The 19,747-nt window shown below is 44.8% G+C and overlaps 1 protein-coding gene across 2 annotated transcripts in view; it reads left to right on the top strand.

Moving 5' to 3' along the window:
• Window positions 1–9,971: 9,971 nt before the first annotated feature.
• Window positions 9,972–19,747, top strand: part of nova2 (NOVA alternative splicing regulator 2) — a 75,578-nt gene continuing 65,802 nt past the window's right edge. Inside the window, exons 1-2 of one of the 2 annotated variants that reach the window (XM_037118309.1) lie at window positions 9,972–10,976; window positions 14,139–14,207. In XM_037118309.1, coding sequence (XP_036974204.1) covers window positions 10,820–10,976; window positions 14,139–14,207 — 226 coding nt within the window. In that variant the 5' untranslated portion in view covers window positions 9,972–10,819. The remainder of the gene's footprint in view (window positions 10,977–14,138; window positions 14,208–19,747) is intronic. The other variant, XM_037118319.1, reaches the window with a different exon arrangement.

The following is a 19,747-nucleotide window of genomic DNA, read 5'->3' as shown; positions in this document are numbered from 1 at the left end:
TATCTGCTCTGTAGACATATCTACAGTAGATTTGAGTATCTAGGTTGCAGAGACCATGAGAAGATTGCATCATCACTATCATTATCTGGACTTTAACATCTGCACACCTCCTGTTGTTTGGAGACATACTGTCCTGGAATAATCATCTTTCTTCCGCTACAATATCTACATCCAGTCACATTTTTCTGCCAAAACTCACCAAAAGTCTCGTCAAAGCTGCTCTCCTTCTACACAACTGTTCTCCTGTAGCTCAAGAGGTAGTCTAATCTGTTTTTTTAACGGGAGGATGCTGTACTTGGCAGTGAGAGCTGCACAACTGGCCAAGCTGAGAGGTAAACTATGAAGTTTGACAGTGCTGGACCTACCAAAACCTAAAACCTAAACACATTCTCTAAACTGTGGCCCACTCCTGGTTACCCCGACCGTCATCCAGTCGCTCGGCCCTTTGGACAAAGGCTACAATTTGTGTCATCATTTCTTGGTCCCACCTCATTTAGCAGAATAAACAAACTATTTTAAGAGAAATAAGATATCCGTTGTTTCGCCCACAGCCTGACTTATCTTCACATAAACTGTTTATTCACCAGATTCACCAAAAATCCCTCAGTGATCCGTCACAGAGGCATCACATACACAACAGGGGCCAAAAGTCAATGAAATCAACATCACATTTGGATTGTTGATGTTTAAAGTAAACCAACACCATGCTAAAGAATTTGCAGAGCTTAAAGCACAGCCATGTTTTAACAGCGTTGTGTAAGTGTCCCCTCTTCTGTCAGACCAGCAGTCGTGACCCGGCAGCTTCAGTTATCTTGGGTTTACTCAGAAACCGTCCAACACCCTCACTAACCCCTGCAGATGTTTCCCGACAGGCCGCTGAGCTGGTGGTCCGTTCCCGGCTGTAAATCCTCCTTCTGATTGGTGGGCCTGTAGAGGAAATAATAAAACGAGCCCCGAAGCGCAGAGCCAGCCCACTTCCTGTTAACAGATAGTCCCCGTGGTGGTGACAGAGTGATAGTCCAGCTGTGTCAGCGCCGGGTCTGTGAATTTAGGAAGAGCAGGGCTAAGATCAGAGATGGGGACAGGAACAAGAACTGGTGTGAGAGACCGAGAGTGGAAGTGGAGCCGAGACAGAAGGCTTAAGACTGTGATACAGATCCATAAGTAGACTCAGAGACAGGGGTTCTAGAGCCTGGTAGAGGGATTTAAACTGGGATTAAGAGTGGGGCTGCAAGCAGGTGAGCTGGACCCGGGAGATATCGGGTCTGAATAGAACCTGGGATGAGGCCTGTGGAATAAGAGAGAAATTAAAATTGGGATTATGGCTGATGTTTCTACCTACGTAGACTTCAACTTGGTGGGATTTGGATTTAGATCAGTGGAAATAGGACTGAGATGAGACCTGGAGAGAGAGTTGGCAAGATCACAAGTCAGGTGTGACCTTTGTCGTCATGGTAACAAAAATTAAAATGTGTGATGGTCACAGTCTGGTTACGTTACGGCAACCAAGACCACATCAGGTATTTAAATACGTTACGTCCATAAACTTACAGGCTTAATTTAAAATAGGTCGACCTGAGGAAAGAGTCACACACACACACACACACACACACACACACGCTCCAAAGGAGAGTTTGGGTGTGTCACTTTTCAAAGGAATCTCATCAAGTAACACTTTGTCAGTGGATCCACCCACATGATTGTTCTGAAGCACAGTTGAGTCACAGCTCTGCTGAAAATAGAATCTGATTGAGGGATTTAATGAAATATGATTTCAACATCTCCTGAGTGTGCAGCCTGTTCACATCATTACTTGCTCTCTTTTCACCTGAATGAAAAAACCCTCTCTCTGATTGATTGCAGTAGGTTTAGGTGACCTGCTGTGCCGCGTGTGGAGACTAGACTCCTGATTACTGATCCAGAGCAGCTTGAGGCATCTTCCTATAGCCAATCAGGGTGCACGGAGGCCATTTTGTGAAGGCTTAAGAGAGGAAGGAACATAGGACATATCCTGGTCATTTTGAGTCTGTCCTTTACGCAAACCTGCGGAAAACCAACCAGACAGTCAAATAAACTTTCTGCCGTCGGGATCTGAACATGTGATGTTCTCAGGCAGTAGTGGAGGGAACCCCTCAGGATGTTTCATGTGGTCTTTGTTTAGGAGCAGAGGGTTCAGCATCTACGTCTTCAGCCGGGAACCAGTAGGCACGGAGGAGAACGTCCAGCGTAAACAGCACCGGCTCAGAAAATAAACAGCCTCCGTTATCTGTGAGCGCGACGGGCAGAAATCTCATCCCGCTCGCTGTTTACAAACACAGCGTCTCCTCCTGTTTCTCCTCAGCCGGGGCTCCAGCTATTTCTGATCACTCATTCTGTTTGGGTTTATTTTCCATTCAGAATTATCTCATCGCTAAACCAATAACCAGGCTTATTTCATCCGAGTTATATAATTATAATGTTTGGCCTGTGATGCTTTACAGTCTCATATTTCTGGATGTGAGGATGTTTTTGCTCAGGCCCGTAATGTGGTCGTTGTCATCTTTTGTTTCTTTCAGTATAGCCCTGCACTTCCTGTCAGTATCCTGCATTTCCATCTGACCATAAAACCAAGAATCCCTCTCTGTCTGTCTGTCTGTTGCTTGTATATCTCAAGAAACATTCATCTGACCTATTTTATATTTGGCAGGTGTCTTGCTGAGGATCCAAGTCAGTGCAATGTCCAATTTGGTGCACTTTTGGCTTGGGGAAACATTTGATTTTATTACATTTTTAATTTACAGCGATCACCAATCTGTGCAGCTGTGTGGGCGTGGCTTCAGTACTCATGTCTCTGCAGACTGAACCTGGGCTCACACGTGACCCCTCTTACGTGATCTCACGGGGAAGCAGACATAAACAAAATGGAGATTCAATGGTTCAACGTTAGACTGTTAACTGCTGCTCCCACATCTGTGCCCAACAGCATGCTTTGAATGGGCTTTGTCATCAAAGTTTAAAGTTCATCAACTTTGATTTGAGAAATGAAAATAAGACCACACTATCTCAGACAACTGATTAAGAATTTGACCTCAGAAGTCAAATTACTGATGATTAAATCTTTTTAAAATTCCAGATCATCCCACTTTCCTTTCCTTCACACCAACCTTTCTGTCAGTGAATGGCTGGACTATCATTCGGCAACATGTTTGAATGTCTGAGCGAACAGATTCATTCATGATGTCGTTCTTGATGTAAACGCTGCCTGTGAGTCGGCTCTCGGCTCCATATAGGATGAACGTTTGTGTTTGTGTTTGTCTCTGTGAAGAACCAGTAAGAAAGGACTTTCTCACGGTACCCAGACTGAACAAACAAACTGGTGTGGTAAAAGAATATCATCTACGTGACCGTCATGTTTACCTTCCCCCCCCGCAAGATGGCCGACAGGCTGTATTAGTGCACATGAACAACATTTATGTAACTTTACAGCAGAGTGATGGCTGTAATATGATACAGATCATTTACTGAAATGAAATGTAAGCAAGAAGGTGTTTAGTCCGCCTCAGATGTTGATACTGTTATTGTTTAGTTCTGGTTTATCGTATATTTCTGTAAATGAAACTGTCGAGAAACAGTAAAAACAAAAATGACATTCCCGAAACATTTTTGTGCTCCTGCACATATTTCACATTCTTAAACACAATGACTGAGATGATGTTTATACGCTGGTTTGTTTGAAGGCCTTTAGAGTGGATACAAGTATTTTCTCATTAAATATTATGAGTCATCCTGATCATATACGATCCGTCTGAGGCACTGAAGCTGCATCAGGACAAGAAAATGAAAGGAATTTAAGTGGGACACGAGATTATGTTCTGTTGAAGGTCAACACTGAAACAAGTTAAGTCTACACATCAGGTGAATAACTAGAGGAACATACTGATAATAAGTAATAAACCACCAACATCTGTAAAATCTGACCTTTCCTGGTTTATATATCAGGAACTGTGGACTCTGTGTGGATAGTTGATGCAGTGAAACTTGTACAAGAGCACCACCTGGTGTATGCAGAGTGTGCAGCTCTCAACATCTAACCTGGTGTGGTCATTCAGTTTGGATGGAATGGGAATACTTTAGGTGATGGTTGATGATTTATATCAGCAACAGAATAACTGTCAGCACGCGGAAAATCTAAGTAAAAATGGATGCACTGAAACATGAAAACTGGAGTACAGCAGAGACAAAGATTTGATATAATATGGATTATTATGGCAGAAATATGAGTGCTTAGTCAAATTAGGTCATTGAAGAACATCAGTAATGTCAACAAAGTGAACCTGGAGGAGGGTCGGCTGTTCAGGAGATGTGCCACAGTTAAAATAAATATAAGATTAGTACGAGCAGTGTTGGTGGTACAGATTCACATATGACTGTATTTTTCTCATCCCTGCAGGCCCAGCAGCATAGATACTCAGACCAGATACTCAGATACTCAGAATGATTACAGAACCCTCCGTTAAGACTACAAAACGTCTACCACCAGTGAGACTTTCTGCGTTTTGAGTTGAGATGATGAAACCTCGTTAGTCTGCAGCTCACAGACCTGATCTTTTGAACACCGTGTGTGTGCAGCTCATCTGGTAACAAGTAGACAGGAGTTAGTTTTGCGGCTGTATTTACTGGCAGCAGTTATCCTTCTGTGTAAACCGATCCCGCTGATTGCTGACGCAAAACACACTCTTTGCTCAGTTTATCCGGCTGACGTGTGTCTCTCTCAGCTACCTCCTCTTTGAATTCATACAGAGACTTTTACTGTACGTTTCTGTCCAGTGACAATCCACAAAAAATGCTACACAGCTGAGAGATTTGTGATGAAACTGTGAAGCTTCAGTTTAAACGTTGATCCTGACAGCGGCTCTAACATCACCACAGACCTCACTTTTAGTGCCGCTGAACAAAAAGCATAATATCAGAGGCACAGAGAGGCACTCTTGACCAGATGTGTGTCAGTCTGTGCACATCAGTCTGCTGCAGCAGAACAATGGCTGTGATGGCTGCTGGCCAGACACATGAGCTCCCCCTATTCATCAGCTGCTCTCAGGAGGGGAGCTGGAAATATGTCCTCTACTTTCCAGCTTCACTGTGGAATAATGTCTGTTTTACCTGCTCCTCTACTTAATTAATCACCTGAATCCTTCACAGTTCACTTTCCTGTGCATGCTCACTTACATTAGGTAGTTACAAAGACAAAGAGATTCATATTTGGGGGATGAGAGCCAAAATGATTCAGAAAGCAGATGTGATTTATCCTTCTTCCTCTCTCTTTTTTACAACCCCATTATCTCTCTCTCCCACTGTCTCCCACTGTCTCTCTCTGAAACACTCTCACACTCTCACACTACAATTATTTTAGACCAGAGTGACAAAAAAGGCCGGCAACAGCAAGATCAAGATCATTAAAACCGTTTCAGAGATGAAGGTTCAAAGTGTGTGTGTGTGCGTGTGTGTGTGTGTTTGTGCAGACACACAAACAGCAGCATTTTAAAGACAGTGTGCAGAGAGCAGTTTGGATTTATGTAAAACCTCATAAACCTCCACCAGAGGTGGTGGAATGATGGTTTTTTTTCACCCAGACTGCCCCCCCACCATCTGTCCACAATTACCATAATACATGCTCTTACATGCAAATCTCAGCAGCCATTTGTCTTTCCAGTGTGCAGTGTTTTGTGTGTAAACCAGAGTTACGAGGACAAAAGAAAATGCTTCTGTTTTGTTTTTCAGACGTCAGCACCAAGCAGTGAAATGCAGTCACCTCCACTGTGTCGCTGTCAGCAAAGGAAATGACATCGATGTGGATCAAAAAAACCTGAGAATAAACCCAAAATCATTTGTATGACTAGATTACATTTGTATAATTTGGGTGAAATTACCCTTTAAGGGGCAAAATGTAAGATAAAGCTTAGAGTTGCAGTTTAAGTATTCAATGACCTAATGAACTAGTGTCAATAGTGTGTAGAAACGACAGTGTTGACATGATGTCGACGTCTGTACTGTGTCACAGAGACGTCTGCTGAAGTTAGCATGCTAACCAGCTAGCCTCAGAGTCTGATAGCTCTCTGGAATATCAGCTGGGAAATGTATCAACTTAACAAAATGAAAATGACTAGAAAGGTATTATTAAACTATTTTCCTTATTAAACCAAAAAAAAAAATACAAACATTCACCGTCTGATTTAAAGTTTCTGTCTTTTACCAAACCCTTAATCACTTAATCTTACTGTGTTAAGTCATTGTAAAGGACGCTTCAGTCCGACTTGATGTAAAATGCAAAGATCCGCCGCTGTGGCCCAACTCACTCTGTCCTCTGCTGCCGAGTCTTCTTGTCTCTGGAGTCACAGTCCTGGTCAGAGCCGCTGTAAATCGCCTCTGTACTTTATCCCCCCCCCGTCTTCAAACAGTCTTGGAGGCTGTGTTCAGTTCCAGTCTTGCATCCAACCATGTGGTTTGTTGAGTGGGCCCACAGTGAATCCCTCTGTTAAACTACCTATTCGCTACAGTAGAAGATAGATACAGCAACAAGTGAAGTTAGCAGCAGTTAGCGGTTATGATTCACCCTATAGTTTTGTAGCTCTCTTTCAGTTCTGACCACCTCTTCTCAACAGTGGATCATTTGGACGATGGTTCAGAACTTAGTCGTAGTAAATACTCAAGACTCTCCTGTAAAGACAGCTGGCTCACTGTGCAGGTACTGTAGTTTCTAAAAATATGTTTGTGCAGATTGGAATAGTAATGAAGCCATTATAAATAACACGGTTGCGGTCCAGCTCCATCCAACGCAGTCCGGTCCTGTTGGTTTCAGTCATAAATCTAAATGTGTTGGCGTGAGTGAGGTCAGGGACAACAGAAATAAAGAGACTCGCATCACATCTGTCTCCGTCCAATCTCACAGAGTGGTCCAGCCTCCTCCTCTGCATCGACGTTTCTATTGATCCCAGGGACAGAACTGAACCGGTGCCAGGCTGGAGGACATCTACACAGAAGTGGGAGGGGACACATGATTCTCCAGAACGTCTTAAATCATCTGACGGGGACAGTTGAGGGATGCACGTTCTTCTTCTTTCCTGTAGTGTTGGAGACGACGTTTCTTGAATGTGATGAAGCATTGAACATTATTATACTGCAAACTCTTATAGATATCTAAACATACTGCACATGAAAAAAAACTAAATATCTGAGATGAAGCGTTAACAAACACAAACATGAGATAAAAACAGTCAGTTGCAGCAGTGAGATATCTGGAAATCTTTACCCCCAGTCAACTCTCAGACGCTGTGCTGCTCCTCCAGCAGCAGGGGGCAGCAGAGGCCCAACATCTGTGCAGCATGCTGCTGATTTCACATCCTGAATATCCATTTAGCTGCAGTCAGCCTTGACCCAGTGTCAGAGCATACTGTGTACGTACAGTGCTGAACTCTGCAGGGAAAACAGGTGTGAGCAGGACACACCTGCTGAGTATGACCTTGTTCTCAGAGAAAACTCATTTCTGCAGACTTCAGGCTGCCTTTGTCTGATTTATTGGAGGGTATATCAGTCTGAGTGCATGATGTGTTTAAGCACAGAGCTGGTGATGGTCAGATGGGTGAAATGCTTGCTGCACCAGGTCAGATGTGAACACCTTTGGCTGTCAGAGGTCTGAACTCTGACCTGCAGCTGGGCTCGTATCACGGCTCTTCTTCCTTCTGCCTTCTGAGTCACTTACCAAACATTTTTATCCAGTGACTGGGAATTCCAGAGAAAAATCCATCACTGGAAAAGCTCCTCTTCCTAACTGATCCAATGAGAGTAAAACTCATGTGGAATAACATTTGCCTTTTGGCTCGACTGAAGCTCCTGCTTTCGGATTATGTCATAGCGGAGGGGAAAAAGTGAGTTATTACAGTAACCTCGGTGCTTCCACATGGCCTGTGGTGTTCAGGAGAACTCGTGGCAGCTTCTGGAGAGCTGCGTTCGACGTGTTCATGGGGGTCACCGTCCAAAACAGGACAGGACTTTGCAGAACCAAATCTCTGAAAACCATCTCACTAACATCTGCTCATAGCTCCAGCCTAATAAAAGCTCAAGAATGCTGCAAGTCTGTGTGCTTTACTGCTTGTGGGGCTACTTCACTTTTTCCATATGCTGCAGCAGCAGCAGCAGCAGCAGCCTGGACGCTCTGGCACTGTTGGACCCAACACATCTTGTCTCTGCTCCAAGTGTATCTATGCATGTGCCCGGCTGAAGCTGTGCTGCACTCCTCACACTATGCAGAGTGGCTCATACAATTAGTAGCCCGCGTCCAGCAGGCCTTTCTGTCCCTCTGAGCGGCCGCCTGCTATTTGTGGTGCAGAATCTGTTTCAGACTGCAGCTTTGGGATCCATCTGCCTCGGATTTGCCACGTATTTCCAGAGCAGGAGACTGGCTCACCGGTGCGTTTCTCATGGCGATGTGAAATAGTGTGAGAGGGAGCTGCTCAGTGCGACGGTGTGTGTGTGTGTGTGTGCGTGCGTGCGTGCGTGTATGTGTGCACAGGAAGCACAATGTCACCTTGACTACAATCTACGGCGGGCATTGAGGGCGCACCGCATCTGTACGGCGCTGGACAGAGGAGGAGAGAGGGAGCCGAAGGTATTTGCGTGTCTTTCGGAGTGTGTGTGAGAATATGCCAAATGTGTGAGTGTGTGTGCGTGTGAGAGAGAGAGGAAGACTGAGGCGGGTATAGCTCTCTCAGACAGCTCACAGTGCTGGAGGATCCCTCTTCAGATCCAGGCGGAGGCGACGCAGAGATGTCAGGCGCAGCACACACAGGTGGGTCACACGGCGGCTGAGGGGGGACAGGTGAGACGGGGCCGGTGCTCAGGTGTCATGCGTCCTGGATTGTTTTCGGTGTCTGAACTGTGTCATGACCATGCAGAAACTGCCAAACCTGCTCAGATGGGTTGTTGCGTGGTGCAGGTGGAGGCGGACGGGCCTGCCGTCGGGCCCGAGGGGTCAGCAGGTTCGGTTCCGGTGCTTTGGAAACAAAAATCTGTCAAGTGTGACATAGTGGGGATGAAAATGAGGCGAACAGCCACTAATACTGCCAAAAAAAAAAAAAAAGATTTTATTTTGTGTATTTTTTTTATTTTTTGCTGCTTATTTGTGCCTGAATAAAAACACTGATCTCAAACTCTCACCAGTTTGATTCTGTTGCTGGTTTCTGACATGTGAACTGGGTCCAGAGAGCTGAGGACGAGCTCTCCTCCTGCAGACCTCCAGGTGTGTGTCACTGCTCCTCGGCCTGCAGGCGGGCGGGCAGGCAGCGGCTACAGACCTTCAGACGGCCGCAGCGGGACCTTCAGGCTTCCCGTTCAACCATAATTGCATTTGCCGCGGCTGTAACGGAGTCAGAACCCGCCGCCGCATCCTTTCCCTCTGCGTCATGTGACTCCGCCGGGCGAATATATCTGCGTCCTGCTCGTTTCGCCGGAGAAATGCAGCCTCGGCCAATCGCGTCTCGGCGGAGGCGTCTCTCTGCTTCTCATTCTCTCGCTTTCTCTCTCGTGAGGCATTCACGTGACGTCGGAAATTACAATTACAGAGCTGGTAAAGCAGCCACAGCGGGACGGGACCCTGGTTTTATGTTTGACCTGGACGTTTCTTTTCACGGAGATCCGTTTCACTGCTGCGTAATTTCATTTGAGGCGTTTGAGTCTTGGGGCTAAGAGATATAATAAGTATAATATCGTGCTTGTTCATCTATAAACCAAAAGAAACCTGCTCAAACCAAACACTAAACTCCTCCAGATCACTTTTCTCCAGTGATGTATGCGTTACTCCCGCACATAAACGCGGACCCCTCGACCCTCACGGTGTTTGGAGACTCGAGTTTACGCGATGCCACTGGAGGCATCGCGGGGCCCTGTGACGTCAGCCTCTCCCCTGCGCTCCCTCGAGCAGCCAGTCAGAGAAGGGATGCTCTGAACGCAAGACTGCAGCATCTTCACCGAGAGGACGAGCAGGAAAAAAAAAACGTCTCTTTCTCTGCGTGTTGCTCCAGCTCCGTGTCTCTGGACCCTCCTCACACACCCCGTCACCCCTGGGTGTCTTCACGATCGGAGCCAGGACAGGATCAGAAGAAAGAAATTCTAATAGCGCACCAGTAACGCATCGGATTCTTTTTGTATTACTATTATTATTATTATTGTTGTTGCTTCACCGACCTTTTTCCTTTTTCTTTCTTCCTCCTTCGGTTGATTTCGCCTCTTTGTCTTTATCGGTTGTGCTTTTCTTATCTTTTCTTTTTTTTTTTTTTTTTTTTGGTTTTGTTTTATTTATTGCCCGCTGGCTGTTGCGGAGGAGCGCCACCATCCTGCACCGCCTGACATGAGTACGCTCTTTTATCCGGTTGCAGCGGAATGACACACATATCGTAGCCCCGCATATCAGAAGGTTGATGGAAGATTGACGCTCCGTTTGCACGTTTTTTTTAGTAGCCTAGCTCATTCTCCATCTGCAGAGGTCTCGGATCTTTCCCTCCTCTCTGAGCCGATCATCCGCCGCTCCAGCGTTTCTTTTCTTTCTGTCCCTGCGCAGCATCTCTGTACGCACGGCGCACCACGGAGAAACGCGCAGCTAACCTTCCCCCGTCCGTAAGAAACAGGCGTATTTTCCAATTCCTAAATCGCTTTCGCCTTCAACCGAGGACTCATCTTCACGGCTGCGCTGCGTAAGAAAAAAAAAAAAAAGAAAAAAAAAAAGAACGAAACGGGAAAAGGGGGGATTTAAACGCAAACGCAGCCCAAGCATCCAAGAGCAAGCTCGAAAATGATGGCCGGCGGAGCAGTACAGCAAAACGGGATTTTCTCAAATCCTCACCATCACAATCAACAACCACACATGGAGTCCGATCCCCCGGACTCACGTAAAAGACCCCTGGAGACTCCGACGGAGGCCAGCAGCACCAAACGCACAAACACGGGAGGTAAGAGCAGCGATGGGGATGCGGGGAGCTTGTTCGGGTTTCGGTGAATGTTGCTTCGTCCGGAAGGCAGGCAGGCAGGCAGAGGGAGACAGAAAGGGGAGCAGGTTGATTCTTGACGTACACAGCGGCATGCTCACAGCCCCAGATCCACAGAGCTGTGCTTCAGTTACGCAGTGATAAAAATATAGAAGGCACGATGATTGTTATTATTTTTTTCTAACGAGCGACAGTCATTTTCCATCAGCATTAAAACAATCATGGGCCGCCGCTTTAGATGGAAAGGAAACAATGAGAGGGGCTGAGGGGGGATTTGGAGGGAAGCCGCCGGTCCCCCTGGCGAAACATCCTGCCTGTTTCTTAGCCTGTCGAGGAGATAAATTGGGTGTTTTCTTTATTTTATTTTATTTTTTATTTTATTGCGTCTTCAAGATTTACGCGCAGCCTCCGCGGCCATGCTGGAGCCAGAATAAGGATGTAAACAAGTGAAAGCCAGATCGGGCTGGTGCGTGATCGCAGGGCTCTCATCCCGTCGACGGATGACCTTGTGATAATCTCACACATCAGCCACCATCGGCCGCTTTGTGTACAATTACACAAGCGGATAAACAAGCGGACTCGTATTAACAGCAGGCCCGTGGCGAGCCGGAGAGGGAGAGAACAAGGGGGAATCCAGAGCGGCTCAGAATGCGACAGTGTCTCTGTGTTATTGCAGCATGTCAGTGCCTGTATATTTTTATCATGCTTCGCTCTCCTGATTTTAACGACCTCACAGCGAGGAGGGAGAGATATATTATTTTTTTTTCCTCTAAAAAATTGTCCAATCATGTCTCTTCATTATCCTCTGGTTGGATGAAACATGGATATGTCACCATGGCGATCACCATATTTGGTTTTTGTTTACATGCTGTCATGCGCCAAAGCATTCCCATCATCCGGCATTACAACCATCAGTAGCCTATCCTGGCCATGCACCCCATCATGGACATTTGGACACACACTGCACTTTTAAATGTGTTAATGACACAACGACCAGGTGAAGAGATGGTGACGAGTCTTTATCCGCCACTCCCTCAGAAATGTTCAGTAGGAGTTTTGCAGATTTTAAACTAACTTTGGTGCAGACTGTTAAACCTGACTGTCACTTTGTACATTTTATGATAATGTTAGCAGACAAACAGAACAGTGTTCAGTGTAAACACGCAGAGATGTTCTGGTAAAAGTCTCATTTGGGATCATGGTCACCAAGGTTTGGAAACAAAACACAAAAACTACAGTTTTTCAGTGAACTGCACCTTTATCTCCTCCTTAGACTCCTGTTATTAGTCATGTTATATAAATGAAGTTGCATGCATCTGTTATATAATGCTGAATATGTGTGAATTTGAATGTTTTCATGTAAAACAATAACAACAACAACAAAAAACATTCAGATTTGCCCAAAAATATGTTTGTTGTCGACAGAAATGTCTTTAAATTAGACTAAAGAGACGTTAAATCTTCCACAGAAACACAGATTAATGAAGTCAAATGGCCAAAGCCTGAATTAGAATACAAATATGCGATTAGTTTTATAAAGACAATTAATTAATAACACATGGAAAGAAAATGTGATTGTGAATGTGATCACGTGACTGTCGGGCTGCAGCGGTGCCATGTTTTCACGGTACGATAACCATGAAGAATTATCAAAGAATACAATATTACTCAATTATTATTATTATTATTATTATTATTATTATTATTATTATTATTATTATTATTATTATTGGTTACAGTGACCCCTAAAGGAATTAAAGCAGAGGCGTCTTATTGGACGATCAAACGCTTTATTACAATTTCTCAAAATATTCTGAAGCTTGATACAAACTTTAAATATTTATATATTTTAATGACACTAATATAGAAGAATTCGATACTGTGAATTAGCAAACAGTCCATTTTGATACCACGGTACACCGCTGCAGCTCGTCACCACTGAGGTGTCGCTATCGGCCTGATTTGCCACCAAACTCCCCCCCCAAAAAAAAAATCTCTAAATTTTAGATGATCTACTCATTCAGTGAGTTAACACTGTAGCTGTGATACTCACAGTAATAAAGTGAATCCTAACAGATCAGTGGAGTTTGAGGGGATTCTCCCTTTAAGTGCACAGTGACAGGTGGCACAGTTTAACCCGTCCCAGTGTCCCGAGGATCAATTAGTTTTCATCTCCTCATAGATGTTCCAGTAGAGGAGAGTCGTTTTTAACAGTTTCCTCGCCTGTCAGGAGACGCGACAGCTGTCCTCAGGAGTCATAATTAGACAGAGAGAGTGTCGGGCTGAGGGAGGGCTGAGCTGCAGGTTAGCGAGCGCTGTTTAAGTGCAGATCGATGCAGCGCTCGGAGCACTCCACGCTGTATGTAAAACACCCTGAGGCTGCCCCTCAGGGGAACCATCCTCCTGCCTGCATAACAGTCAGACGGCTCGTCCATTCAGACAAATGAAAAGGTTGAGATGATGATGATGATGGTGGTGGTGGTGATGAGCAAGGCTTTTACTCAGGCAGGGAGGACGGCCGCCGTGCAGCCAGGTCAGCGCTCCCTCAGCCGATGATCGGGTGACATTTGTTTGAATATGAACAAGTCGCTCTCACACACACTTCACTTCCCAACAAGCCCCCCCGAGATAAACAAGGACATGGGAAAACAGAGCTCGGCTGCAGGTCTCTTTTATAAAAACTGTGCACTGACTATTAATTCAGCTCTGTTTTTTGTTTTTTGTTTTTTTTTTAAATAAATCCGTTTGGTTCCAGTTACATGGTGGAAGAATTTGGTCTTGACGATCTCTATCGTGACTGATATTCACAGCCTGAATTAACCAGCAGCTACAGACGAGACGAGCCGTAACGATTCTTACATTTGACTCATGATAACGATGCAGAACGTGTTCATAATATATATATATATATACATATATATTTCTCTCTCCGGCCCTCGAATGCAGAAGAAAACATTTGACTCCAAATTGATTTTCTCTGAGATTCTGTCATTACTATTTTAAAGATGCACTCAGGCTGCAGTTTTTTTTTTTAAAGTTATAGAAGTAAAAAAAAGTGCTCTTTGTTTCTCTGAATGATTAGTTTACGCCACACACTCCCCACCCCTGTGCTTCCTCTCTCTGTAGTGGCCTTCCTGCAGCCCCTTTTTGAAACTGAAGGCATTGTATTCCCTCACCAAGAAACTGAGACTCATGGTAAGAGAGACTTTGATTTTGATCTTCTACCTGTTCTACCTTTTTTTTTTTTTTTTCTTTTTTAATCTTTACCTGTTACCCTTCTTCAATGCAGGACTGATTCAGCAGCATTGTGTTCTCTCAGGCCAAATTGTGCAGAGATGAAAATCTAAATTTTAGGGGCATTTGAAGGAGGACTGACTGCTGCAGGGCCTGACATTTTAAATAGGATTTAAAGTTACATGTTAACACCTTCATATTCTACTCATGATCCAGGATAATGCATGCTGATATTGTTTATATTGTATGTGATCAGTTCCATGACATGACTTCATTTTCATGCTTTTTTATACAAATCCAGTGTTTTCTTTTCCTTTTGTCATGATACTCAACATTTCTGCACAGATGAGTCCTGATGACCTTTGACCTCATGCCAGACATAATCATCACAGCGTTTTTGGGTTTATGGCTGGCTGGTGTACTGTTGAAATGTTCATGTGCTGATCCTGTTTGATGTGATGTATGATGCTGCTGCTGCTGCTGTTGGGTAAAAATCACATGATTGTTTTTCCCTTTTTCACAGGTTTAATGACTCTTAATGTGCAGAGCTCAAAAAGAAGCCAGAGAGCTTTTACATTTTCCTTTATTATCGTGATAATAATAATGATAATGATCATTTTCCAGTCATGCTTTTATTTACCCAACAACTGCAGCTTTGAAATATATCAAAAATGTAAAGTGTTTTTTTTATTTTTTTTTATTAGTGATTTCACTCAGATGTGTGTTAATGACAAACGAGAGCAGACGTTTAATTCAAAGAGAGTGTGGACGTGGAGTTTCAGGCTGGTTTGTGTGTGTGTGTGTGTGTGTGTGTGTGTGTGTGTGTTTGTGAGAAGGGGAAAATGAGAAGCGACACTAGCGAGAGGGAGCCGGTCAGCTGTCAGACAGTCGGACCGAGCCGATCTGTAACACCCGAGGGTCGTAAATCACAGCCACCTCTTATAAAACGCTGAAGGTCTTAAGGTCTAAGAAGAGAAGCTCAGTGAGTAGCTGCCGTTCTGCAGCCCTCCACCCGCTCCACCCGTCTAATCCACCGACCAGAACCCATTCTTATCGCTGCCCCTCACCCCCTCCAGACCCAGCAGGCGTCTCCCCCTCCCGACATTAAAGGAATTCAGATTCTCTAATCATGTACATATATGATCAGAGCCGTTTAATGAGGTCATTGTTAATATTTGATTTAGTTCCACAAGTTTGAACTTTGATCATTTTCAGAGTCAGTCTGAGCACGACTGGCTAAAAGAGTAAAAGTCTCCCAGTATTTTTTTTTTTTTTTAAATCCGTGAGGATTTGCTGCTGCCGGCCAGTCAGGGTCCAGTATTTTTTACTAAGCATATTTGTTTTAAATCTTTAATGACATTACATTTTGGAGCAGGAGTGTCAGTCACATGTGGCAGCTAATGATTCTGATATATATATAATAATATAAACAATAAAAAAATAAAAAAAAACACTCGTCGGTGTGTTTGACAGCAACAGTGGAAATCTGAATGGACCTCAGCCATCTTTCCTGGAGCTGAGCTGCATGCTTTTATAGTATCAGGTTATCAGAATGATTCAAGATAGGAGGACGTCTGAGGTTACTGAGCATTAGTTGGAAATAAAGTAATAAATCTCCTCAAATAACCTTAAATATGTGACTAAATCACTTTATTACAAGAATGATGCGTCGACAAGAGAGATGACTGTCAGATGTTTGAACAGTTCCAGCCTTCAGGAGACATACAGGTCGAAAAAAGTTGTTTCTAATCTCCAATGTGATCGGAAGTCTCTGCTTTTTTGTCTCTTCTTGGAGGAAAAACAAGCTGCATCCGGACCGCATGAAGCCAGAACTGTAAAATGCGTCGAGGGTGCTTCATGTAAGCAGCGCTGATCCTCCAGCAGCCTCTCAGCCTAATAGAAAATGACTCAGATTCAGTCCATTCAAAACAAATGCAGCTTTCAGGGGAAAAATAAGTGCTTGTATAAGGCATTAGGAGGTCTTATGTAAGCACAAAACAAAATAAATTGGAGGCTTTCTTTTTTTGCTTTTCATGTAGGTGGTTAGAATAAATTGAACACGCGAGCGGAGACGCCTCCGGGTTTAAACATCGGGGAGAAGTTTTGTGACCCGGACGCACGGTCCTGCTCCTCGCTTTACGTGATCGGCCTTTCTTTTCTTTCCTCATCTGTCCCCTCTCCTCTCCCGTCTGTAAGATGTAATACATTCATTTAGTAAATGGATGGACTGGCAAGCTGATGTTGGGGAGGAGGAGGAGGAGGAAGAGGAGGAGGAGGAGGAAGAGGAGGAGGAGGATTGAAATGCCCTTGCCAAGAGACATTAGGGGACAGACAGGAAGATTTCTGTGTGTGTCGTTGTGTTTTTCCGGATATTTAAGTTTAATGAGAGGCGAGGAGGTGTGTTAATGATCTATTGCACTGCAGATGGACACACATGCATGCACATAATCAACACACACACACACACACACAAACACACGCACACACACACACACGTGCATGCTGTGTATTGAGCCTCGGCGGCCTTTGATGATATCGATCCGAGTGTTTTCTGTGGCTGGAGCTGAGCGGAGCATCTTTTTTTGGGTTGTCCCTACAAAGGAAAGCTGCCTTCCTCGTATTGATTGTCTATCCGGGCTGAGGAAGAGGAGGAGGAGGAAGAAGAAGCCCCACATTTGGCTTTTCAAACACAGATAGACAGCAGGAGGATCGAGGGGGTTCAGTCACTGAGACCGCAGCAGTTTGAGAACAGGATGCATCAAAATGAGTCGAGTTTTTAGAGGAAATTCTAACTTATTGGAACAGTTGAGACCTTTTTTTACACAATTTAGGAGAGTTGTATTTGTCACACTTTGTGTATCAGAACGTGAAGCAGTTTTTTGGACCCAAAGCAAAGTGTTCGGTCGTCTTCCTCCTCAGTATCTCGTAGAACACGGCGTTCTCGTCTGCGACACGCCTGTTTTTTGTTCGCTGGCGAGCCCGAGCGCTTCTCGGCTGCTCCCATTCTCTCCGTGTTCCTCTCCTCCTCATCCATACTAATCATGCTCTACTTCAGACCATCACGACTGCGCCCTCCTCCTGTCCTCCTTCACCCTCGTCCTCCCATCTTTTCGTCCTCCACCCACCCCCCTTCATCAATCGCTTGCTGCCATTGACGACGCTCGCTCGGCAACCGTGTCCGAGGGGCTGTCGATCGATTCGCAGCCGCCGCCGTCGGCAGGACTCTGCCCGTGGTAGCTGCGACTCTCCTTCTCCTCCTCCACCCTCTCCCCTACCTCTTTTTTTTTTTTTTTTCAAGCCACTGCGTCAAAGCAAAAAAAAAAAGGGAAGCCATTGTACAGGGTGGGGTGAAGGGGATGAGAGGTGGGAATGTTCCCACAAAGGGAAGCGCGCGATTGGTGGAGCGAGACGCCGCTCACAGCTAGCTGGTCGCTGATAGGTGAGGAGAGCGGGGCGGCGATGAATATGGATAAGGGAGCGATGAAAGGGCCGATGCAGCGAGGACGACTGGACGGGCCCCCTCCTCTGAAATAGCCCTGGTCCATGAACAATACACGCCGGGTTTCACACACACACACACACACACACACACACACACACACACACACACACACACACACTGAAGGGAGAGAAAGGAGGCGGCTGCTTCGGTTATCTTTGTTAGCGTAGCCACCGCGTCTGCCTCGATTTCTATGCAGACGCCCTGACGATCGGGAGCGTTTCAGTACGGAGGCATTTGATTGGCTCATCCTACACCTCTATTTAAACTGAATTCCTGTAGGGTGTTGTTCTGCTGTCAGATTATTCCGCTGGGTTTCTATTTATAAACAGATGGAGGTATTACCTCGCCTGTTTTCTCTCTTGTCTGTTCCGTTCGCAGTGTGAGGCGACCCCGGCTCTAAATCACGCTTTAAGATTCGATGATTAATTCCGATGTTTGCTGCAATATGTTTCAAAGTAACAGGATCCATTTTTTATTCCAGGTGTCATGTCGAAATTTAAGTGTCCTCCATTTTAAAAAACAGTATTTTTGAGAAAGCAACTGCTGGCATGAGAACAGAACCCGGCATTAGATGCTGCCGGTGTTGTGAGTCATCTCGATACCTTCAGGAAGGAAAAAAGCTGTTTTTTTTTTTAAAGAACACACTCATCAGTGGTTTGATCAGAAGTCTTCACAATGTAGGAGTTAAATCCTGCAGCAGTAAGAGAAAGTGATTGGGCTGAATATAATCACCGTCTCACGTTTACTCTCTAAATATTTGATTATTCGAACCTTCACGGGAATGTTTCGGCCTCTGAATCAGCTGATTAACAAACTGGAGTCACCGCCTTAAAATGTCAGATTGACCGGTGAAAACATTCAGACGCTGCAGAGGAGAGAGACATAACATCAGAGATATTTCCTCCTGCGAGCTCTCTGTGTTTATGAGTGACGGCGGCCATCTTTCAGAACGAAGACAGCTGGTCAGAGCCCCACTGCTGGAGAGCTTTACGTGTGTGTGTGTGTGTGTGTGTGTGTGTGTGTGTGTGTGTGAATGCTACCTCCCAACAAAAGAGCAGAGGACTGGAGGGGGTGTGTTAGACAAAGCCAGCCCCCCTTAACTCTCCCTGCTTAGTGGAGATGAATATTTTCCAAGTCCCCAGAGGTCAGACCTCCGCCCCCCCTCAGCTGAGTCTGTGTTCACACTGCTGCACTTCTCAACACATTCAGCGAATCCTCGTCTCCGTCCGCGGATCCTCTGCTCAGATTAGTGATGCCACAATTATGAGATTTTGACGATACAGTTGTAGAAACGCGCTGGTGTCAGGAGGTTTAATTATATTTTGTCCGCGCAGCGTTTCTCTGATGGCAATTGTTGTTTAACAGTTGCCGTCTGAAATAATACAGAATAGAAGAGTGACGTAAGAAATTAAATGAAAACAAAATGAGATCAGGAGAGAAGTTTTATTCTGCTAAAAATGAGAGAAATTTAAAGCATCTCTTCTCTTATATCTTAAGTATTATGTGACAGCATATTATGAAATAATGTCGGATAATTTCCCTTTTTTGAGAGTGAGAAAAGTGAGAAACGCTCACGTGTATCTGAGCCTTCACACTTTTAAACCGTGGTTAACAGTGAGTTTGGTTAATTGCTGCACGCCTAATTAAGACTCTAAGTAGTTACTTATGTGACCACAGTTCTCTGAATTCCTGACGACAGCTTGACGACTGTAAACTCTGGATTTCCAGCTCTCATGGTCAGGAGGCATTAAGTCGAGCTCTCTGCACACTCTCCTTTTATTAAGACGTACTGTAATGTGTCAGTGCTGAGAGCTTTGGGAGGAGAAGGCAACACCACAAATATTTTAAAACTGAAAAAAAAAAATAAAGCTGCAGAATACTACAGCTCTTTAAACCTCAGAGCATTTTTTTTTTCTCTGTTCCAGCCATGAAGAAGCGACTTTAGGTTTATGGTTATGATGTCAGAGTGAAGCGTGTGAGGAAAAGTAACAGTATGCTC

Source organism: Acanthopagrus latus, chromosome 2 (assembly GCF_904848185.1).
Source record: "Acanthopagrus latus isolate v.2019 chromosome 2, fAcaLat1.1, whole genome shotgun sequence".
Lineage (NCBI taxonomy): Eukaryota > Metazoa > Chordata > Actinopteri > Spariformes > Sparidae > Acanthopagrus > Acanthopagrus latus.
Note: the sequence above shows the minus strand (reverse complement) of the source record. Positions and strands in the feature narration are given on the sequence as shown.